This window comes from Tripterygium wilfordii, chromosome 21, assembly GCF_013401445.1.
Source record: "Tripterygium wilfordii isolate XIE 37 chromosome 21, ASM1340144v1, whole genome shotgun sequence".
Taxonomy (NCBI): Eukaryota; Viridiplantae; Streptophyta; class Magnoliopsida; order Celastrales; family Celastraceae; genus Tripterygium; species Tripterygium wilfordii.
This window is the reverse complement of record NC_052252.1, coordinates 13356870-13381803: the sequence shown is the minus strand read 5'-3', so window position 1 is coordinate 13381803 and position 24934 is coordinate 13356870. Positions and strand designations below refer to the sequence as shown.

Sequence of the window (24934 nt, the reverse complement as noted above, 5' to 3'; positions counted from 1 at the left end):
AAACCCTTGGCAAACTTAATAAACCAACACTACCAAGTTTACTCACTAGTGGCTTATTACATTGACAGTGTAACTAATTACGTTCAATGTGTAATGAGCCCTTGCAAAGCTTACTACTAAGCCACCACTGTCAAGTTTAATCACTGTTGTCTTCTTTCATTGATAGTGTAACATTTACATTTAAAGTGTAATAAACCCTTACCAAACTAAAATAAGTCAACCTAGCAAGTTTACTGATAAATGTACAAAAGTCTATATATAAACAGTGTTAGATATAGATATATATATATATGTATATATAATAGTTATATATGTGTGTACAAAAGTCACAAACGTAATAGTTATATATAAAGATATATATATATATATATGTATGTATATATATGGTTTTAAAAGTCAAATATGCAATAGTAATATGTATATATATATATATTTTGTCTTGACATGAATTTTTCAAATGCAGCGCAGTTCATTTTTCCTCAAAAGTCCACAAAATTCGGCACCCGTGAAGCATCAGTAGATTTTTATCTCTATAAAAGGAATACACACTGATCACAAACGGAACACAAAAAAAACCAGAGAAGAAATCAGAGAGGAAAGAGGAGAAGAAATCAAGGAGGAAAGAGGAGAAAGAAATCAAGGAGTGAGTTCTTGAGTTTTATTTTATCTTTTACAGCAATTTGCTCACATATTCTTTCTAGAATTTTGTGAGATCAATTGTTGGTTGTGTAAACCTAGTATGAGGAACTAATCCTCTTACTAGGGTGATGATAGATCCACTCTATTGTTTGTAAATAAATTTGGTTTGATTATTAGTGTATTTATGCTATGTCAAGTGTTAATTAGCTATTCTTTATTGATAATTAAATCTTGATGCTTAGCTACCATCTAGGTTCGATTACCATGATGCAAATTGAGACAAATGCCCATGTCCAATTTGAGACAAGCTTCTTGCAATTAATACCGGAGTTACCTAGACATAAATGTCATATGCTAGGATCTTTGTGATCGCTACATAAGTTATCATAAATCCTAATGCATTCTTGATTGTCCTAGCCAATCCAAATGCCCATGGATGGTTGCAATTGAGAATAGACGTGGTAAGTCAGATGCCCATGACTATTACATAAATTAGGGGACTTGATCTTTGACATGCATGAATAAAATGATAATTGTCGGCTAAATAATTTAAATACAATAGAGTTGGTGAAATCGGATCCCTAGTGTTTGTTTATTTGTATTAATCCTTGTTTATTTTGTTTCCATTGATAATTACAAGAGTTTGAATTGCAGATATTTAATATTCAGTCCCTGTGGGTACGACACTCGTATTTGCCACTTCTATACTACAATTGATTCGTGCACTTGCGAGTATAATTTGGGTTTATAATCGCTATACTTTTAGCGGGTACTAAACCCCACATCATTTACTCACTAGTGTCTAATTACATTAACAGCGTAGCTAATGACATTCAAAGTGTAATAAGAAGCCAGAGGATAAAATCTCATAAATTTTCTTCTAAAATTAATTTCAACCTATACCAGTGGGTTCACAATGCACATTATTACAATAACCAGAAAAACTTAGGTTGAGATTTTAAAGACCGATGAAAACCCCGACCAAAATCTCAAATACCTATGAAAATCCAAACTGAAATCTCAAATATCCTTCACTATCATCGCCTTTGCCTTCTACTTGGGCCTGGTCTGACAGCTACGAAGATGATAAAGAAAGAGTAGAAGGGGGAGATGTGGAGAAGGTAGAGAGAATGAGAGAATAAGAGGAAAGGAGAAAGAATAGTTGAGAGAATGAGGGGATGGACAGAGATGAGACTTGAGAGATAATATTTGAGAGAACAAATTTTTTTTTGAAATTTTTTAATTTTCAAATTTTTTGAAATTGTCATGATGAAATGTCTAGTTAACATGCCACTTAGTTATGGATTATTATAAATGCACGTATCCATGAATGTGTATCACTTCCGATAAGTATCTCAGTTATTCAATCATGTTCAATAAAATAGGGTGCATAACCCATTTTACTGGGTGTCAGAGCAACTCCAACCAGTCCCTCAAAGGCTATTTTGAGGGACACTTTTTAAAAAGACCCACTCTAACCGATATACCATTTAATCCCCCAAAATAGAAAAATATCAAATCTCTGTTCTAAGTTAGGGGGACTTGATCATCCCCCAAACAATATTTTAATATTTTCTCTTTCTTTTGTACCATCAATTTCTCTCTCCTCACTATCCAATTCGCGCGAAGCTTCCTCTTCTGCAACCCACTTGTCATCCTCTTCCTTTGGGCGAACAGATTATCGGACATGAAATCACACGACAAAAAACTCCGTCGAGATTGACGGATCGGAGAAAAGAGAGGAGGTGGTGTCGTGGTGTGAGATTGAATAGAGGATTATGAGAGAGTTCAAATGGGCCTTGATTTGTAGCAGAGATGAAGATGAATTGTGGTGGTGCCGTATGATTTTGATGAAATCTTGGACTTTAGCTTGGTCCTCATAAGATGTCAAAGACTTTGAGAGACCATGATGAGACTTTGATGAAGATAAATGGGTCTTGGTTTGATAAAATGAGACTTTGATAAATGATAATTATAGGGCAATATTTACAAAATAAACATTTTATTCTTAATAATGATAATTATACAATCCGATACTCAAATGAAGCTATCAATATATTCTCCCCCATGAAGTTGCCATAAATGTTCAATGAGATTTGCTTGCAGTCTGGAGTGAGTTTGTCTATCTCTAATTAGATAATACGTGTTAATAAACTCTAGAGTTTCCGGTATACGCGTGCGTTAAATACGTGGTGATGTATACCCTTGTATTGTATCATAATTGAAATCGATGGCATAATTGTCCCTCTCATCCTCAACAATCATGTTGTGCAATACTGAGCATGCAATCATAATGTCTGATAAGGTTTCAAGCTCCCAGTAAAGTGTCGGTCCTTTAACAATTGCAGAACGTGCTTGAAGTACTCCAAATGCTCTCTCAACATCCTTTCGAGTCGATTCTTGAGCTTTAGCAAAAAATTGTCTTTTATTTCCCTGTGGAGTTGGAATAGTTTTAACAAATGTAGACCATGATGGATATATTCCATCAGCAAGATAATATCCCATCAAATAATTATTGCCATTGATTGTGTAATTGACTGAAGGAGCATGTCCTTCAGTAAGTTCGTTAAACAATGGAAATCGATTAAGCACATTCTAAACTAGCCCTTACGACACATGTCCTAACGTCCATCTCCAAAGTCCAAACTTCTTCCATCTTCATATGAACCTCCATCTTTGGCGACCATTGCATCTCAAAACTTCCATCTTTGATGACCTCATTCGGGTCTGTTAAAAAAAAGCCAAGTTGACTCCGAAACAGCTAAAATTCGAATCCCCAAATAAAAAAACTCATGCCACTACCAAAATCGAAACCCCTAAAGCACCCTAATTCACCTCCTTCTCCGGCAACAATTTCATGCTTCCAAAACACCCTTAATTCAATTCCATCATCAATTAAGAATCATTTTTACATCTTCTTAGTGAATCATTTTTGCGTCTTCCAAAACACCATAAATAAACCCTAGATAGAATTGACCAAGTGATGAAATTAAAAGGGAGAGAGAGAGAGAGAGAGAGAGAGAGAGAGAGAGAGAGAGAGAGAGAGAGAGAGAGAGAGAGAGAGAGAGAGAGAGAGAGAGAGAGAGAGAGAGAGAGAGAGAGAGAGAGAGAGAGAGAGAGAGAGAGAGAGAGAGAGAGAGAGAGAGAGAGAGAGAGAATTAGAGGGTAGAGAGAGAGTGTGAGGAAACATATTGCAATTGAATTTTCCTTGATTGATTTTGCGTCTCTTGAGATTGATTTTGCTTTGAAGATCTCTTTGCAACAAAACCACAGTATAGATCTAATCTGTATAATCATAATCGTGACTATCATTAGAAAGCTGAAAGGCGTTCTTTACCTTGAGAAATAATGGGCCTGTTTGGGAGTGCTGTCAATTGCTGTGAAGTGTCATGCGGTGTTGTGAGTTATAAAATTGTAGTACTGTGAGGTGAGTTGGAACACAAAAATTGTTTGGCACATCATTTTTAAAACTGTGGTGCGGTGCGATAGGTGCGTTTAGCGTATATAAATTACGATTATATTAAATGATTAATAATATTAATATAAAATCACTTAACATTTACATTGTACATTAATCTAAAATAAAATAATTGACATAATTTGATTACGTGTGACAATTCAACATATATTATAAGCGTTTGGGAGTGCGGTGAGGTGAGTTCAGCTGTAAAAGCGTTTAGCGTGTCACAAAAAAACTGTGGTGCTGTGAGGTGTGGTACAACTAAATGCAGTGTAAACGCACTGCCAAACATATACAATGTTGGTCGACTTCCAAGCGGAGGCCCCAATATCATCCACAATTTGGCCGACGAAGTCACGACGATAGTACTTCTTAATCATGGAGTGGTTAGGATTTGTATGAGAGAGTAAAAAGAACAAATAATTAGATTTTGTTTGATTTTGTTTTTTAATTTTTTTAACGTCATGTCATCTTTTACTTGTAATTTTGTTTTTTCTCAAATGAATGTCATGACACATATTCAGGCCATATCAGCATTTTTAAACGGCAAGGAGACTGAAGGGCTAACATGGACCATTGCTTGAAGTCAAGGGGCTGATTTGACACAAAAAAAATACAGGGACTCATTGACCCTTTTTGATAAGTCTGAGGGCTTTTGCTATAGTTATCCCTATTTTTTATCATTCGTGTAAACATGAACAAGAAAAGATAAGGACGCAAGTACACAACCTCTTCTTTTTCAAAAGTGTTAGGATCTCAGACATTTCAGTAATTCATCTTGTCTCTTGATTGATATAAGTGTAAGGGTCCACAAATCTGGTGATTGAATCAAATAATGACATGTACTGAGATCTTTATAACTTTTCTGTCTATAAAATTTTCATTTGAACAACCATATATAAAAAATATATATAAAACTGTAGGGAGAATGTGGAAAGGAAGATTAGATTATATTTTGAAAAATATCAACACATATGTTTAGTTCTATCCAACCCAAACGTCCCGTTCTTATTACAAGTACTACAATTATTTGTTGATTGACAAGTAAATAGATGAAAAGAGAAAGTGGGCTAGAAAAAGGACAAGCTTGAAGAAAAATATAATAAACAGTGCTAAATACACCACAAAATACTATGATACTGCTTCATTAAAACATGAATCAAAGAACAAAACCATCAAGTTTCTTTCTTTACAGTACAGACCATTTTATATGTTTATCACATATTGAAAACCCCCCATCTGTATCACAATCTAGTCTTCTATCTAACACATCAACAAAACTAACACAGACCCCCAAAAACCTCATTTTTCTTTTTTTCCTTTCTTTTTCCTTTTCGGTCGTTTTCTTCTTCTTCATTATAACCCCAATATTGGGAAACCATTTTTAAAAAATAAAATAAAATAAACAATATACTTGTACACTATCAAGAAACAAAAAGGAAAAGCGCAATCAATAGTTTCAACGACCAACCATTGCCTTGTAATGATTCAAAGATTCTTCCCTCTGCAACCTCATCTCTTCATTGAACTTCCTTATGAAAGCCTCGACTCGCCTGTTCAACTCGTCCTGACTCAGAGACGGTTCTTTCCTCAACTTCACAGGAGACGGTGTCTCGGGTGGCATCTGGTAATTGGTTCTGTCCTTGAACGTCTCAGATTTCTTCACTTGAGGTGGGTCCTCAGTGTCCACGTTGATGTGACGGCCATGATTCTCCCACGTGTCCGACTTCTTTAGATGCCTCGTTAACGGCATCGCACGGCCCTCCGTTATCGTCTTCCATGTGTTCTCCAGCGTCTCATGACGCTTCGGTTTCGAGACCTTCAACGCTCTCCCCCCTGAAAATTCGAACACAGAACAGTAAGCTCAAAATGACCACTCTGTCCTCCTAATTTAGGGTCTCATCGGGGGTATTTTGGGATTTTGCCTAAGTAAAAAGGTTGTTTCTGAATCGATCAAAGACGACAATCTTTCACGTCATTACTTTGCCAAAACAAAAATTATCTGTTAATTATTTAGTATTAGTTTAAATAGATTCAAATTACGAAGAGCTTTAAGGCGAATCCAGCCGTTACAGTATTGAATACGTACCTTCAGGACTGGCTTTAACCGGTTTCCGGTGGCCGAACCGAGCCGAAACCAGAGGTTTCTCTGCCGGCGAGATAATATCAGGGATCTCCGGCTCATCTCGCCTCTTAGGCGGGATCCACGCCGACCTGGAGATCAGAAACGCTTCCTCGTCATCAACGTCCTCAGATCCATTCAGCACCACAACACTCTTGTCCTCACAAGCTTCAGTCTCTTCCTCTGCCTCTCTCTGTTCATAGAGAAAGAAATCATCTGCAGCAGATGCCAAATGAAAATCAGATCGAATCACCGCTGTAACCTTCTCTGCGTAACCGAAATCCGGCACCGGATTAGTTGACATCTTCACCGGTACAGGTAGTTGTTCAGGTTGATTTTCCTCGTTATTCTTGTGGAAGCGTGAGGAGGCGGCGATGGTGATGATGATTCCGTTGATGACGAAGTAGAGATACGGAGGCTTGAGCCAGGAGAGGAAAGAGCTCCACGCTTGATGAGCCGAGAACTCCGTCATCAATGGAACAGAAAATTTCAAAAGCAAAGCCAAAGACAGTACACCAGTGGAAATGAAGAAGACTCTGATAGAGGGCAATAGAGGCGCCATTCTATTCACAGCTGACACTCTCTCTACCTTACCTTCCCTGTTTGGATTTTGAGAGATTTTTGGAGTGTTTTCGTTAATGGAGTCGACGGTGGTGGTGGACGGAGTGGAGGATAGTGGGGTATATAAAGAGGGAGTGTAGCGACGCGGTTGGTGGGTGGATGTGAATCGTTGGATCATGGATTGTACTCGTGGACGGCTGAGATGGGCAACAGTTGTGTGGGGCCCCTGTACTGGAGTGGGAGCTTCGATGCTGCTGTTTAGAATATCGGTGGTGGCCCACATTATTAAAGAGATGGATTAATGATAAAGTATTGATAAAGATTAGGTTAAAGGTTTAAAAAAGAGTGAACTTTCTAATTTAGGGTAAATGACGTAAAAAATGTCATATTCTAGTACTCTCCTTCTTGAAGTTACCATAATAAAATTTGAAAAATGCTTGAAATCTCAAATTTATGACTAGCATTTTATTCCGTGTGAAGCATTGAATGTTTTTTTTTTGAGAAAAGAAGTGTTGGTATTAAGTGGACCATATATGTATATTTTTAATCAATGATTATCACACATATCACATAAGATTAGGGTTAAAATGGAATTATAAATTGGAGATATGTAGCATTGCCCTAATAATTTTGTGTAAAGATCAAAATTGCAAGTCTCTCTTCAACCTGTTTATCCTTCCCTTCAAAAACTTTTTGTGTCATTAGTGGACTAATTTACACTAGTTGTGCCTTGTACCTAGGGGCTGACAGGTTTCGGATGGAACAATAACACGTGTTTACGAAATCTTTATATGTCCGGATCCTAACCCAAATTAAATTTCAGATGTACATAATTGATTAATTTCGGATTGGTATAAATCCGAACAAGTAAATCGAAGAGTAACATAATCCGAGTTAGGGTCCAAGCAAGTAAATCGGACAAAATAGACAAACAGTTTGTGTTTGGACTCGGATTTTGGACATATAACTTATGTCCATATTTAGTTTAATCCGGATCAGATAAATTCAGTCATTTATACCGGACAGAGTTTTGTCACCCTTTCTTATACTATTTGTCATAAGCATCTCTCTATAATACTACTAATTAAATATTGTTTGCTAAGTAATTAGAGAGACTCAAGGCTAAGCAGTGTTTGTTTTTCTAGAGAATGGTAATTTTCAGAATCTAGTGATTGCATAATTGACTTTAGTGTCAGATTTATTTTTTATAATTTTTAAATGGGCCAGTAGCCTCCAACGGTCATTTATATGACCGTTACTAACGCAAGCTGTACCCAAATGCTGAGGCGCTAGTCCATTGGCTGCGGAGACGCTGGGGATTGGGAGGCTCGCCCTTGTCACGTGCTCTACAAAGTTGGCCAGTGTCAGTGATGCATTCGCAACCGACCATGACACTTGTGGGTGGCCGCATGAGTGATTCATAAAAAAGATGAAATAAAGGGAATAAAAAGTAGGACAGTGTGGCTCTATGCCCCAACTTGAAAACATATTACCTCTCTAGACCCGTAGAAGAAGGCAATCAAGCATACTTTTGATTTTTCATCCTTTCTATCAGTTGAGGTTTCTGAGCGTGTGTTCGGATGGGACTCCTATTCTTAACTTCAATTTTGATTTTAATTCTCTCCTAAAAATTATATTAAATCATGATTATTTGACATATTAGTATTTAGAAGTTAGAAATTAATGTTCAGAATTTGAGTTACGGGACCCAGCAGTAGATGTTCTACTGCAGGGCCTGCATTAGGGCCATTAGAAGCCTTAATAATTTTTAAAAAATTATAAAAAAATTATAAATATAAAGTATTTGGTGTATAGATTAAGAAAATGTATTTTTTTCAAGGCAAAAAAACTAAATTCATTGAGAAATGATAATAAGTTAAATAGTTGTTTGATCCAACAGTAGAAAATATTTTACATTTGTATCAATTTTTTGTCAACCAATTTAATTTTTTCCCCCTAAAAAATTACATCACGATGATCTAAACAATAAAAACATTAAGGTTTAGGATTTAAAATTTAGAGTTTAATTTTTAGGTTTTAGGATTTAGTACTTAGAATTTTTTCCAAAACCTACTATATTTTACTATTATGAACACCAAAATAATTAATTGTACATTTTAATTCATGATTTAACATAATTTCATAAGAGAATTTGAGACAAAATTGGAATTAAGAATCGGAGCCCCTAATTATGGATCCGATATGATATGGTCCCACTGTGCTAAAATAAAGTATTATATATGTTGGATTGGATCTTTGGCGTGATGGACGCGGTCTTTGATTGCAGAGCCCATTCTTAACATTAACTTTAAAAAATATTTTGTTAATTACATCATGATTTCTCCTGTAAAAACATTCTTATTGGGTTTTATATATAAAAACTTATACTTTTAACTTTTAAGTCTTAGATGAGTAAATAAATATATATATAGGAATTTTCTTATGACGTTCTAAAATAAGGTATTAAAATGAGATCCTGATTTTTAGGATTCAAAACCTTTTTAAAAAATTTTGGAAAAAATATATTTATATTTAATTGGTCTTACGAATCTAACGACATATTTTTATTCAAAATGAAAATCAAATTCAACATGAAAAGTGCATGATAATTCTGGATCGTTAGATGTAAAACAAAAAAACATTTCTTACACTTTTCTAGTTACATTTAATTTTTGTTTCGAACAAAACATATATCGTTCGGTTCATAAAATCGATCAAAATACAAATATTTTTTTTTCAAATTCTTAAAAAATATTTTGAACCCTAAAAATTAGAATCTCATTTTAAGACCTCATTTTAGAACCTCATAAGAGAATCCCTATATATATATATATATATATTGAAAGGTTCATGAATTTGTTGGTTAGATATTAATAGCACCATTTGTCATACAAATAATTTCAACTATTATCTCTTTAATAATATTGCATATTTAGGCGACGTTTGATGCATAATTGTGTTTGTTGGTAACGATGCACACGTTGCAAATGAACCACATATAAAAAAGCAAGAAATTAATTTGAACTAAATATTTGTCAATTTGGTTAATGCATTCTCAATAAACTATCTACACAAATTCAATGCATTGTCGCACCATCTTATAAATATATACTACAATATTCATTAATTCTTTGAATACTTATTATTCACAAAATTCTTATCCACTCCCAGTCCTACGACCATTAGTTTAACGATGTGACAGTTCATCTATACATTTAGAATTACAGATAAATCATGGTTATAATGAAGATAATGTAACAACGCGTGGACACTTTTTATTTGGTCAAGCTTCATTGGAAAAATATTATCATAGTAATGAGTTTACAAAGTATGTGCATGTAGTTACACGTGTAAGGTATTTCAGTTAGTGGTTGTATGACAGGTAATGTTCATAATCAATTCGTTAATAGACTATTAACCAACTCGATAAATGAACCATGTAAACCCAAACAAAAAATTATAATAGAGATCCGAATAGTTGATATCCTAGTTCTTTTAACTATTGAGTTATACGCATAACATCCAAAAAAAGATTGAAACAATTGATGGAGTCTAATGGCATATGTCTACTTATTATTTGCACAAAACATAGGAATTATGACATCCATTTTGGTGTTTATGACATTCAATATTAACTAGCTCTTTCTGGAATCTGGATGAACACACACAATATCTATCTAGATATAGTGAATTGACCGTTGGGATTAAATGGGTTTAGTGTGTGAAACAAGTTGGAGATGGTGGATAGATGGTCGGTCCATTGAAAATTTTTGCTACAAAAGGGTTAAAAGATAGGGTACGTAGTTGACTGGTTTCGATACTAATAGTAATTGAGAATATGCGGAATGTACTGAAAGTGCATGCATGACGAATATTATTGTTTGAATATTCCAGACGAAACTGCAAGGAAGGACATTGCCTTGAAAATTAATGGAAAGAAAATTGGTTGTTCATTGATGAAGGGCTGGATCGTGGTCAAACCAAGAACATATATAATAAGCCCATACCCGCTAATAAAGAAAATGTCAGTGTATGTTAATATATCTCACTTTCAATGTGTCCAGCCAAGTGTGTGCTTGTCAAGAACAAAAGTGATAGGGATTTCAATCATCCCAATGATTGACATGTTACTCTCTGGATCAATCAATAAATTTTGTGGATCACTACACTTACATCAATCAAGAGACAAGATGAATTTCTGGGTTGATTGAGATTCTTAACATTTTTGTGTCAAGAAAATTCCATATTTAGTGAGAGAGAGATGGTTTCATTTACTTGGTAAGTAATTAAGTAAATGTTAGTCTGTAGAGTTGGCATACTTTTCATCCACAATTTCGGGTGAAAGAAAATTTTGTTATTATATGTGTTAGAAGTAACTTTTACACTAATAAAACAAAACAAAACAAAACGCGTATTCAAATCCTTCAGTTACAAGAAACAAAGCTACTGGATAAACTGAAATATTAATCATAAGTCAAAAAGAACCGACTTATCCTAATAACAGTTGAGTGGGTAATTCAACTTAGATTTGTATTTGTTTGTAAATTGATAAAATCTGATAAATTGTTTCTCAAAAATAAAAGAAAAGGATAATGAATATGCTGGTCCACACGCATCCAGCGGTTTGGCAGTTAGTGTGTGTATCTCTGTTCAACTAACCGCTAGTCTATTTCATGTACAAAAAGAAACTACCAGGCGCCAGTCTATGTCGATTGCTCAAGGATGACCATATTTTGTCTTGGAAAAGTGCTTTTTTATTTCAATAAAATATGCAATGCAGCAGGATAAGCTTCTCCTTCTCTTTTTTCTTTCTTTTTTTGGATAATGATGGCATTTTTGCTGCTAGGCCCAGCCCATCATGCCTTTAGTTTAAACTTTAAACCACTACAGTATATTGCTCCTTCAACTTGTGGATTAAATTTGGAAGGGGGAGACTGTGGAGTGAGATAAAGTCCAAGTCAACAAATCGAAGGGTAGTGATTGGCTGGCTGGAGCTGATAACGTAATTTTATCCGAGTACGATGATGACATGTATTGGTCAAGCAAGAAAGAATGATCCGCTTGGTACTTTTCCAAGTCAAAGTCCTCAATCCGTTACCGTCCATTTCATATGATTGTGCCACGTGCCAACCACTGATCATGTGACGCCTCGCCCCAAATTCGTCAAAATGACTAAACTAACGTATCATCATTGACTATTATAATTATGCCAAAATCATCAAACGTGTATTTATTATTAAAAATAATTATTAGAAAAAATAATACAAGTTTATTTTATTCTAAAAAAAATTAATTAACGAAGCAACAACGATAAATATGAGGCATAAATAATGGGTATGAGTATGTTGTATAACTATTAACAATACATATATATATAAATATACAAATATACAGGTTTTCTCACACGCGGGATCCCGTGTGTGAATTTATTTGCGGGATTGTGTTAATAGCCGCAAGATTCATCCAACGTCCACCATTTCTCAAGACTTCTTTACCCATTTTCACACCTAACCCATCCTTCTAACCCGTTTCCACCTCTGCTTCCACTGCAAATCTCCATACCCATCTCTTTGTTTGTGCTCAAGACACGATTCTTGTGCGATACCGTCTTTCTCAAGCTCGTCTTTCTCGATCTCCATCTAATCTCCATACCCATCTTGTAGCTAGTTCTGGTAGCTGGTGCCCAAGCCCGATTCTCTTCTTATATATAGCGGCTAGGGGCTACTATAGATATATATATATATATATATATATATATACGCTTTCTCCTTCTGTGCCGGCGATGGTCAACAAGCAGGGGAGAACGACACTTCTCCATAGACTACATAGACTCCTAACCAGTTCTCTGATGTTACTATGACATTAGTCACCGTGTCGATTTGCTACGACGACAAGCGTCTCCGAAAATCGCAACAATTTTACGGTGTTGGTGGGTCATCGCCCTTGCGTTGCTCTGCAGATTGAGTTACAGACATGCAATTTTGCAAAGTTGAGTTGATTAGGGATTTTGGGTTTGTTAGAGATGAGGAATTTTGGGTATTTGCAGAAATGAGTTGATTGAGTACTGCCTTGTTTTGCTTTGCAGCTCAGTGAGAGAGAGCTTTCGATTGTTGTGATCGGACCAGATGCGCTTCATTCCCCTTTTTAAACAGATGATTAATCCATTTCACTAACTAGCTAGTCTCTGACTGTGTTGATGATTGATGAAGAATTGGAGATCGAAGGAAAACATTTGCAGCTGTTGCAGTAAATAAACAAGAAGAACATAACCATGGTGTATTGTGCAAAACCAAGAAATCTCTCTCTGTCTATCTGCAATATATATATATTCAGTTTGACATACAAGAACTTATGATGAAGATTATGAAGGATGGCAAATGCTCCTGCAACGAATACTAGTCATCTAATTCCTCCAAATAATGTGACTGATTTTGCACTTCTCTTTGAACCCTTCATACTGCTATACAATTGCAGGACAGTCTCAGAATGATTGATTTAGCTTCAACAATTAAAAGTTCACAACTTAAAAAACCATAGCAACATAATTCTTGCCTAAAACTTGTAAGTAGTAAGCTAAGAAACAAAATGCCTGCCTAAAATCCTCCACACCGACTAAGCTTAGAGAGACCAACACCATCCACCAGAAATAACCACAAGCAGCAACCATTTGAAGATAACTAACATAATTTTACTGCATTGTAGGATTGCTAAGGCAGAGTTTCCCCCAAAGTTTGAGAATGTGATGTCCTGTACATGCAGTTCAGAAAATTATATAAGATAACTAACATAAAATAATCAACTTTCACATGAGAACAAAAACAATCAAAATACTCACGCATTGTTCAGTGTAGGACAATTCCTTTTGTCATGTCCAGTTAGACCGCAGTCATGACAATGTCTGTTCTTCGTCATGGCCATTTCTTTACCCCCCTTTAACCGCTTTCCACATCCCTTTGCCCTGACTTTGTCAGGCTCTTTATAAACAGGTTCCGAAAGACCAATACTTGGCGTGGAGTGTTTTTCATTAGATAAAGTCATGGACTTAATCTGGTTGTGAAGAGACTCAAATGTTTCTTTCGCCAACATACAAGTCTCGCGAGACATCAAAGCATCATCAATTATATTCGACGCAAGTTTATGTAAGGTAATGTGATGCACAACTAGAGAATCCTCACAACTATTTATCCCACCATCACCTCCATGCCTAAATGTACTAAATGATTTTGCAGCCTTCGTCCATCTAGGTAATATATAAACACTAGACAAAGGTTGTTGCAATTGATTCCTGTTGAAGGTTGCAGCATCAAATTGTTGTGTCAATGCCTTTTTGGTATTTGACATAGAACGATGAGACCTTAACATATGCACCTTTCTTGGTGTTGTCAGAATATGATTATGGATCTCATTAAATTGTTTGACAACAAAAACTGCACCTTTCTTGACAATAGTCATCTTTGCCTTACATCCTTCTCGAGTTAACCCACGTTTTCTACTACAATTAGCTTTGGATCTTTCATCCCGAATTCCCTCTTTGACGCAAACAAATTCCTTTCTAATAATCTCATTGAAATTATTTTTCTTAGTCGAATAATTTCGAACACTAAAACCAGCATCCCTAGCATAGTCATTGTAATAATTTTGATATTCTTCTATTGACTCAAACTCTTGTCCAATTTTAGGGATTTTTTCAAACACTACTTGAGGCACATATGCAAATTCGCTAGATGATGAAGAACCCAAATCCCTTTGTGATACATTATGAATTTCAGCATCCATGACAAATGGATAAATGCCTATAATTGCAAAAATAAACTATACCAGCAATGCGTCGTGAGGACTATTGATGAAGACTGGGGTTAGATGAAGACTCTCATGCTTGTGCTGTGAATGGGCTTATGTGAAGACTCATGTGAGACTGTAGATGAAGACTGTCGATCAAGACTCTCGATGGAGCCCCTCCATGTATTGATCGAGAAAGACGGTATCGCACGAAAATCGGGCTTGGGCACCAGCTACCAGAACCAGCTACAAGATGGGTATGGAGATTCGATGGAGATCGAGAAAGACGAGCTCGAGAAAGACGGTATCGCACAAGAATCGTGTCTTGGGCACAAACAAAGAGATGGGTATGGAGATTTGCAGGGGAAGCAGAGGTGGAAACGGGTTAAAAGGATGGGTTAGGTGTGAAAATGGGTAAAGAAGTCTTGAGTAATGGTGAACGTTGGATGAATCTTGCGGCTATTAACACAATCCCGCAAATAAATTCACACACGGGATCCCGCGTGTGAGAAAACCTGTACAAATATATATTACAATTAGTTGTGCACAACAGTTCGAAAACACTCATGGGAGGCTGTGACACATAAATGCACTGTAGTACTATCGAAATAAGAGGGACCAAAATGTCTAACGATACCCCATATCATCACTCGGGTAGAAAAAAGGGCAAAAAAGATTCTATAGACAAGCATGACGTTACATGATGGTGTAGCTAGCACAACAAACATTAAGTAACCCAATCACTACATCTGACTACTAACAACAACAAAGCAGCACATAACGATCCAATCAACAACAACAAGGTCTATTGCCACCAACTCAACCACAATAACCAACATTAAGAATATCAATAACCCAACTATCCAACCAATAATTCGGGACATAAACATAACCTATCACACAGTTACCAATATAATCCACAATCATAATATAAATATGATGCATGAAATTTTAAATCAAATTCCCATGCATTTGTATTGTTTTCAAAACTCACATGGAAAATAATTTACTAAAAAAAATTACTATGCGAGGTTTTCTAAAATAAATTTTCACTTAAAATATAAAATTATTTGATTTGATTTAAATATTGTTGCAAATATTATTTTTTATAAAATACGATAATATTTATAAAATAATAAAATCAATTTGATGGCATTTGTAAATGTTTTCAAATAAACTTTGTTTATTTAAAAACTTTCTAACGAATCAAAATTTCCAACTTGAATGGATGTCTAGACTACAAAATAATATTTAACAATCAACGAATAATGGGGACAAACAATCAAGGAATTTATACAAACACAAAAGGCGGGCACTATAAGCCAAAAGAACCAAAACCCCTACAACAATCGAACAATTAATTAATAGCGATGTGAATTTCATGATCAAATAAATCCCTAATGTGAATGACATTCAAGAATTTAGCAAACAACGAATTTTTGGAACAACATACATATACCGAAATGTAATTCGGACACTAAAGTCCAAGAATATTTTAGTTTCTAGCTCTAATGGACTTGTTGTGGGCTACCAAATCCAGAAGGAGACACAGTGCACACTTCGCATGTGCCTGGGCGGCACACATGAAATTAATTACAAAAGGAATCGATGTCCCATGAACTACAATCTTCCTTGACTGTAGTGTATTGATCGAACAAATAACCCCAAATTCATGTAATAAACTTGACTACTTAATCACACATGCATGATTAGTTTAGTTTAATCACAGTTGCATCTATGACATGTTTTGATGTATAAAATACGTATCTTGAGATGATTCATTTATAAGTTCTTTCATGGTACATGTGCTGTGTTAAGAAAATCACATGCATTTGTAGCACATAGTGCAGCGTTAATTAATTAATGACTCATTAATGCTGTGTGATTGATCAACAAGATTCTGCACAAATTGGTCAAAATGCAGAAAGTCAACTTAGAGATCTACCGACTATAGTACGTTTTTACAATTGGAAAATGCAGGAGGATAGGTAACAGGGTTATTGATATACTACTAGTCCACTAATCACTTCTAACTTGCAAGTCAAATATACAAAAAAAATGGTCCCTTAATAAACAAGAAAGATTGAAAGCTCTGTAGTAATATCCTTGTCGACACGTTAACTCATGCAAGCATGATCGGGCATATATACAATGAAACAAAGACAAATGAAGCAGCTGATGCTTATTCCTATAACTTCCTTATGGAGGCACAAGGAAGAAGAAGAAGGAATAAGAGATGAAATGTTTTTGACAATGTATGGGTATTTTGGTTAAGTCTGTAATTTTTGTCTTTATTTCCAAAGTTTTTTTTTTTTGTTACTTGCTTATTCTATTGGAATACAAATATCACATTTTGTCCTTTTGTGTAAATTCCCTTACAAATTATAGTACTAATTTTTTGTTCAAAAATATGGGACTATGGGTGGCAACCAATCTCGCTCCACCTGAGGGACGTCTCTGGTCTAAGTAATTGGTCATCGTTTTGTCAACATCAGCTGCATTAACGGTGAGAAATCATAATCATTTCCAGACGGAGTTGGGATGACACAGAATGTTGAGGGCTTACTTGCGCTGATCCTTGTTGCACCATTGATGGAAAACTACTTGGGCTGCAAAAGAAATCGTCAACATAGCATAAGTTCATATGATTTGAGCTTGTAATGCTTTGGTTTTGTCTACTGTGTAGTCGGTTAAGAAGTTTGTTAAGCTTCTCTTAAGCTTCTGTTTAGTGTTGCTGACATGTCACATTCCCTTAACTTCTGTTAACCGCAGTGACAGCTGTCTGGCTATTGTTGGCCATTGTGGTTGTTATAAATCTGGTAACTGTAAGAGACTAAGAGTTGTGAATCAGTCTAGTTTTTGGAAATGAAATGAAGAGAATTCTTCTTTACCGTACTTCTTTGTTCTCTCTGTAACTTCTTGTTCTCACACCCGCCGTTACTCATCCTTTGCTAGGTCAAGGTTTGAAAGAAAAAATATTCTTAAAACAATATTTCACTGATCTAATCCATGTGAAAAACGAATAGCCACAGATTTCAGTAACTTCTTCTTGCTAAATCTTGAAGTAGTACATGTAAAGAAGCGTGTTTAGGGTGGTAAAGAGCAACTACATTCAACAACCAGATTCTGTTAGCCTTGTGTCTTTCGACTTCTCTTTTCCTCAATACCCGACTGAGAAAACCTCCGACGAAGAACTTCTAGAACGTCTTCTATGTTTACATCTTTGAGTGCCATCAAAACCATGGCATGATAGAGTACATCTCCCATCTCTGAAGCAGTGCGAGAATTGTTTTCATTTTCCTCCAGTGTTCGACATAATTCATCCGCTTCCTCCCTGAAAACAAAGGTATTGCATCTGTAAAGATATAACATTGATAAAAAAAAAAAAGACCTAAATCCCCAGCAAAATAATCATCCTTGGTAGTCAAACTTTTTTCCTCTTGTTTTGCTTTATTTTGATTGTGTTTGAAGACATTAAATGTCGTATCAGCCGACTATAAATCATTATAGATAAGGGGAAGAAAAAGATGGGAGAGTCACGCACTTTAGGAGGGTCAAGCTTCCAAAATACAAGCTGATGATCAGAGAGCTAGAATAGTCCCATAAACAATTTTCTCTTGGCAGCTTCTAAATATTAATGGGGTTTAGTCACCAGGGAAGACCATAGCAAACTAAGATGCCAATGAAGTTATAACTAGATCTGGCCATAGTACCTGATTTTCGTTCAAGCAATAAACGTTTGGTCCACGATGACTTTCCATTTTGTAGTGTCACTAGTTCTGCTTTGCGTTGGGCAATGGTAGATTCTAAAGAGTACAACGTTGTTTGTGCCAACTTGTTTTCCTCGACCTGCTGTAGACGATTCATTCAAAAACAAAGATAAAATCATTATATCAACTCTGCAGCAACATAAAATTGCTAAAGTGAAAAATACAAATGATAAGAGCTGCAAACCTGTTGATCATTTAGTTGATCAAAGATCGAGGCATAATAGCAAGTTTCTGACCCCATGTGGCAAGTTGGCCCATCAGGTTTTCCAAGGTATATTATCCGTGAGAGTATCAATTCAAATAAAATCCAAGGAGGATAAACAAACAAGGTTTCACAAATTCCAGCAACCAACTCTCAGGAACATACAGAGTCACGGTCACAATCAATAAATATATCAAGAATGTTGATGAAATTCTTGGAGGTCTCTCCCTTGGTCCACAATGTCGACCGTGACCGACTGTAAAATGTTGCTTTCCGAGAGAAAATGGTAGTAGCTAGTGCATCCCTATTGATAAAACCTTGCATTAATATATCTCCAGTGTCAACATTTTGAGCTATAGCCATCACCAGACCTCCCTCGTTTCATTTTACACTTTCTAATAATGTCTGCACCTAGAATAAGACAGTAAGAAGATTTTCAGTTATCAATTAGTACAATACAAACTGCTAAATAAGGGAAAATAATGCATGCTCAAGTTGTACAATACTAACTGTTAAAATGCAGGTCAAATGGAAAATAATGCATGCTCAAGTTGTTTGGATACAAACTGTCACCAAAGATTAAAGAAGCAACTTGGCACGGAAATCACATTAATCCATAAATTGGACACCTGAGAAGCATATTTGCAAACTATTCTAGATTACTCAAACTGAGTATACTCTTTCTCACAACATAATTAGAGAAAATCAGGCATCCAACGAGGGTACAGATTCGTAATAGCAGTATCCACGCCAGAAGGCTTGTGAGATATAGAGTCCAGATGTAGCTCAGGCACTATCAAAAGGCAGATTACCGAGCAACGATGAACACCTCAAAGGGAATCCAACAAAAAGATGAGAACCCCATCTCCAAGTCCTCATTCCCCCTACTTTCCTTGCCAGACATGTAACAGTACCTACCCACAATGTCTAGAGTAGACACCTGACAATGTCTGGTTGTACTAAAAAAACACAAGTAACAAGAGTATGGGCATCAAAATATGCTGAAATGAAAATCAAAGGCAGAAAATAGCCAATATTGTAATACTGCCAGTTGAAACATCTATTGAATAAACTTGTATGTCCCGTTTATGAAAATGTAAACTAGCCTATGTGAGCACCCAACTTCTCCATAGGAAGAAAAGCCAAATTGGGAGGATTAGTTCACATACGCAAGCATGATTGCACACATGCAATAAAATAATCAGATAGTAACAAATATAGAATCTAGATGTAGCTAAAATAATAATGTTGTCCATATTACTAGTAATGTGGCCGCCTTCAAGGGAAGTATATTTGAGAACTTTTTTAGATGACTCAAACTGAGTATGTACTTTCTTCCAACATACTATGAGAAAATCAGGCATCCATCAAGGATACAAATCCATCATAGCAGCATCCATGCTACATAAATAGTGAAATATAGTGTCCAGATGTAGCTCAGACAACCATAAAAAAGCGGGTTATTGGGCAACGATGAACACCTCCAAGGGAATCCAACAAAAAGATGAGATCCTCAACTCAAAGTCTTCATTCCCTCTATTTTCTCTGCCAGATGTGTAACAGTACATCAGTACCTACCATCATGTCTAAGGTAGGCACCTGACAATGTCTGGTTGCACTTGAAAAAAATGAGTAGTAAGAAAATGGAGATCAGACATACACTAGATGTAGCTAAAATAATAATGTTGTCCATATTACTAGTAATGTAGCCGCCTTCAAGGGAAGCATGTTTGCGAACTTTTTTAGATGACTCAGACTGAATATGTACTTTCTTCCAACATACTATGAGAGAAAATCAGGCATCCATCAAGGATACAAATCCATCATAGCGGTATCCATGCTATATAACTAGTGAAATATAGTGTCCAGATGTAGCTCAGACAACCATTAAAAAGCAGGTTATTGGGCAACGATGAACACCTCCAAGGGAATCCAACAAAAAGATGATATCCTCAACTCAAAGTCTTCATTCCCCCTATTTTCTTTGCCAGACGTGTAACAGTACATCAATACCTACCATCATGTCTAAGGTAGGCACCTGACAATGTCTGGTTGCACTTGAAAAAACTGAGTAATAAGAAAATGTAGATCAAACATACACTGAAAAGAAAATCAAAGGCGGAAAATAGAAAATATTGTAGCACTAACAAGTGAAACATTTAGTGACCCAAACTTGTGTGTGTTCACAAAACATCTCCTTTGGAAGAAAAGCCAAAGGCAGAAAACAGATATAGTGCGGCACTGCCAAGTGAGACATATATTGAATCATACTTGTATGTGCTCACAAAACCTCTCCATTGGAAGAAAAGCCAATTGGGACACAAGAATGATTCACACATACCAGAACACAAGCAATAACATAATCAGAAAGACGTACGTATATAAATATATAGAGTCCAGATGTAGCTCAAATAATAATGTTCGTCATATTATCAGCAACGATGGACACCTTCAAGGGATTGCTAACAGACAGATAGGGAACCTATCAATCACATTCCTCTCCCTATCTTTCATTTGCCAGACATGTAACGATCTCTACCCAAATTGACACAGTAGATATCTGGCTATGTCTGGTATGATTCAGGGCACTTGTATTGATCAAATAAGTGTACTGCCTTTCCACAACTATTTATGGCATGCTTAGGTCAATGAAAAGACAGAGATGCACATGCTGGATACTAAGCGTATTGAGTTATTGAACAAAATACCTTTGAGTCGGTAAAGAGATATTGATCTGTCTTCTTTGCCGATGCAAAAACTAGGCCACAACTCTTATTCTTGGTTCTGCATCTGCCATATGAACCCTTGGGAAAGGAGGGGCGGCTTCCAGAGGGAAATTTGACAAGTTGATTACAATGAAAGGATGAAACCGCCATTATAGATGGGAGAATACTCTTATATCTTCATCTTACCAACATCAAGCACTTCCTGTCAATAAAACACAGCATATAACCATGAACTGATACACGACTGAAAGAAAAAAATTCTAACAAGATTTTAGAGTTTTTTATTGCGACTACATTCACCCCACTTTATCAGAAATGCTTATTCAAACCATCTTAACGTCGACAAAGTATTGAAGTCAGATACAAAGAGAGCCGCGAACTTTACACCTTATGATCATCAAAGAGTTAAAAGGTAGAACACCAAAACCCAATAAAAAAAATTATGCTGCCTAGCATAAACATCAGCCATCACCCTGCCAAACAACCACACATTACACATAGATCGAGAGAATCCGCAAATTCTAGTAAAAAGGGTCACCACACAAAGACACAAACAGATCGATGAGAACAAGAGAAATCCACATAACCCAAATGAAGGAATAGAAGAAAAATTGAAAGAAAGAGAAGAATCTCGCTTACCTTCGTTGAAACTTGAAAGCTTCAGACCCCTCTTCGGCCGCCAAGTTATGTCGCTCAAGTCTAGCGAGGAACAGAGTAGGTCTATTGTACTGTTAGCCTTTTATTATAAAAATTACGAGACGATGAAGAAAAATCCGGCCCATCCGGCCATTTAAGCCTGTCAGAGGCCTATTAGATACAGGAATGAAGCCCATTACTCCTTTCCAACCCAAACTGGTTTTGTACCCAAATTGGAATGGGCCCCTAACGCAGCCTGAAGCACCAATAATGGACTGTTAAGCCCAATGACAGCGGTGCATTGTCAATTTGTCGTTGACCAATGGAACCCCGGCCTGGAAGGGTAAGCCACTGGTTCAATCAAAAATTAGGTGAGTTCTGCTATAAAAACGTTTAGTGTATCACATAAGCGAATCCAACACTATCCCATTACCATTAAGTTCACCAAATCAATAGTGGTAATCTGAGAAAGATTGTGCCACATAAGTCATAATAGTAGCAAAGAGTAATAGAGATGGACTACCTCGTAAAAAATAAAGATTTGATTCTCAGATCCATGAATAGGTAAGCAACATATACACAATTCTGGGAGGTAAGACGAATCATTAATAACTTGAAGGTAACGAAGGCAGTTCCTGAAACCATCCATTTATCCACATAATACTGGTTTCACGGAAATTATCTAACCCACCGAACAAGTAGCTAAAAATCAATTATATAGTAACTTATCAAACAGCAGTGGTAGAATCAATGCTCTGCTCAAAATATTAGAGATCAACAGTTAATACCAAGTAAATCCAAACATTGAGCATCCAATTCAATCAGTAAATTCTAACATCCATAATTCCATACGTCTAACATCCACAGACCAATAGCAAAACCACACAAACCAGTTCTGTTTAATATATACCTATCAGTAGTTCCTATCTTCAATGCTACTAACTAGACAAGATCCTTGCCCGCAAAAAATGTCTACAAATTAAAATACATAGCATAGTCATGCAATAGTTGATACGAAAATTGATTGCACGTACATGCAATAGAACACCATAAATTACACATTTAAATATATACATATACCCAGAGTCAAAAAATTGTAATATTTATAATCCATACATACATTGTACACGTTCTACATTTCAGGTAGGCAGTCAGAAGATTGCATATGAGCTTGATAGGGATTGTCACACTCTCCCGGCCAAATATGATAGAGTAAAACACTGTTACCTTATTCCTCAACAAGGATGCATGCTTCCTTGTAAAATACTGAAACAATTACGTATCAGTCCTAGACTCCTAGTGATGATAAATAACTAAAGGATGTATACTTCCCATCGTCTCCTTCAAAAAGGAATAAACTCATACCCCAGCTCAAATGAACCAAGACACATATTGTTCTACTCTGAAAGAGTGTGAGACACCTCTTTAATGCTTCCAAAAACACGACATAAGTACCGATGCAACCAAACTAACTATTAACTAATTCCACAAATTTTATAAAATGAAAGAGTGAATGACAGAATCAGACAAGCTCCACAACTTCTAATAACCATCCTTGTAGAAGGCAACATGCTAGGAATCCAAAGATACAAATAGCTCTAAAATGTACAAAATCATTCATCACCAACCAAAAAGTAAAAATCACAATTGTCAACAAGAATAATACAGAAGAATTTGCAAAGTAACAAAGCAACAACATCTTCCTCTTTTATTGCCATCCAGTCACAAGCAAGACTTTCTACTCGATTAAGCTACAGCAGAGTTCTTATTACTCATTGCAGATTTGTATAATTATAATCTGCATTTCATTCGATTAAGACAAAGTAGCAAGCAGGTTCATTACAAATATGCGTCCACAACTAATAATAATAAAATAGTGCGAGTTCAAATATGGAGATCCAAACAGTGAATGATTAAATTGTTTCTCAATCTGAAATACCCATAAAATTAAACTGCAACAATAACATAGTTCTGCAGCTCTCAAAATTCAAAATCCAAACCTAGAAGGGTAACCAATACCCATTAAAAGACAAAAACAAAATCTGAAACAAAACCACAATTGCCCCGTTCCTTTGCTTAAATAGCACTATCAATTCAAATGGCATTTGCCAAGGACAGATCAGTCTCCTTTTCTCCTGAAGGAGCACCCTTCAGTAAGCCTAGCACGGCCACCAGTAGGCTGGCACAACACAGTCTGGCAGTTCCCACACACCACAACAGTTTGGGAGTGGCTGAACACAGTGGTTCTGCACATATTTTGTATTAAATTTAAAAACTGACCACAAGCAACTTAAGAATTCGATTACTGAAAACACAAAATAATCAAACAATCAAATCAAAAGAGCTTACATGTTGAAGCAACCCTGACACTTGACATCCTGAAGAAAAGTTCGAAAACAAAGAGTTTCAATCACCACGCGGCCTAATCAAACAATCAATACTCAAGAGTTTCAAATGCATAGAATGATAAATACCATGAAAAATGAGTTAGGGGACTGCACGAGGCGCTTGAGCTTGTGCTTCTTCTTCTCAAGCTCGGCTGGTGGGTTAAGCAAATCAATATCGTTTTGGAGAACCTAAGAAGCACAAATCCACAACAAGGATAGATCATTAGTCGATCAGAATATATAATTCAAATACAAAAATCAGATTAGAGCGAACAGAGAGCCATCGGTAACTCACCATGTTGATCGCGCTTCCACAGAACAACTAGGATTTCTGCTTAAGGAGAGGTCTAGGATGTCGCACTAGAAGAGAGGCGGCAAAAGGGTCAGATGACGAAAATAAATCTAGGGCAACACCGCATGAGGGTATAATAGTACATTCGTAGCCTGTTAGTTTATTGTTTTTGTTTTTTTAAATATGACAAATAGTCAATACAGAAAAACGGGCTTGGCTGTGTTTAGCTAAGCCCAGTGGTGGAAGCTGATGGATCAAAGCCACTGTGAGGTGGTCAGGCCCATTTAAGCTCATGAAGATGGATCACATTTCAATGTATTAACTTTTTTTGAGGGATGCTACGTTCACCCAAAATAAAAT

At 36.1% G+C, this 24934-nt stretch overlaps 3 protein-coding genes and 1 pseudogene across 3 annotated transcripts; all 4 read right to left on the bottom strand.

Moving 5' to 3' along the window:
• Positions 1-5216: 5216 nt before the first annotated feature.
• LOC119988261 lies at positions 5217-6883 on the bottom strand. Its single transcript, XM_038833233.1, has 2 exons — positions 6189-6883; positions 5217-5935 (listed from the first exon to the last, which is right to left on the bottom strand). The coding sequence occupies exons 1-2, from the start codon at positions 6781-6783 to the stop codon at positions 5559-5561; spliced, it is 972 nt and encodes a 323-aa protein (XP_038689161.1). The 5' UTR covers positions 6784-6883; the 3' UTR covers positions 5217-5558.
• Positions 6884-13033: 6150 nt separating this feature from the next.
• Positions 13034-14558, bottom strand: LOC119987949. The gene is made up of 2 exons (XM_038832859.1): positions 13618-14558; positions 13034-13529 (listed from the first exon to the last, which is right to left on the bottom strand). Exons 1-2 carry the CDS (start codon positions 14556-14558, stop codon positions 13490-13492), a joined length of 981 nt encoding a protein of 326 aa, XP_038688787.1. The 3' UTR covers positions 13034-13489.
• Positions 14559-17573: 3015 nt separating this feature from the next.
• On the bottom strand, positions 17574-22001 carry LOC119988303 (annotated as a pseudogene).
• A 1662-nt stretch (positions 22002-23663) lies between these two features.
• On the bottom strand, positions 23664-24714 carry LOC119989515 (40S ribosomal protein S27-2). The gene is made up of 4 exons (XM_038835097.1): positions 24578-24714; positions 24370-24471; positions 24245-24273; positions 23664-24141 (listed from the first exon to the last, which is right to left on the bottom strand). Exons 1-4 carry the CDS (start codon positions 24578-24580, stop codon positions 24015-24017), a joined length of 261 nt encoding a protein of 86 aa, XP_038691025.1. The 5' UTR covers positions 24581-24714; the 3' UTR covers positions 23664-24014.
• Positions 24715-24934: the final 220 nt, after the last annotated feature.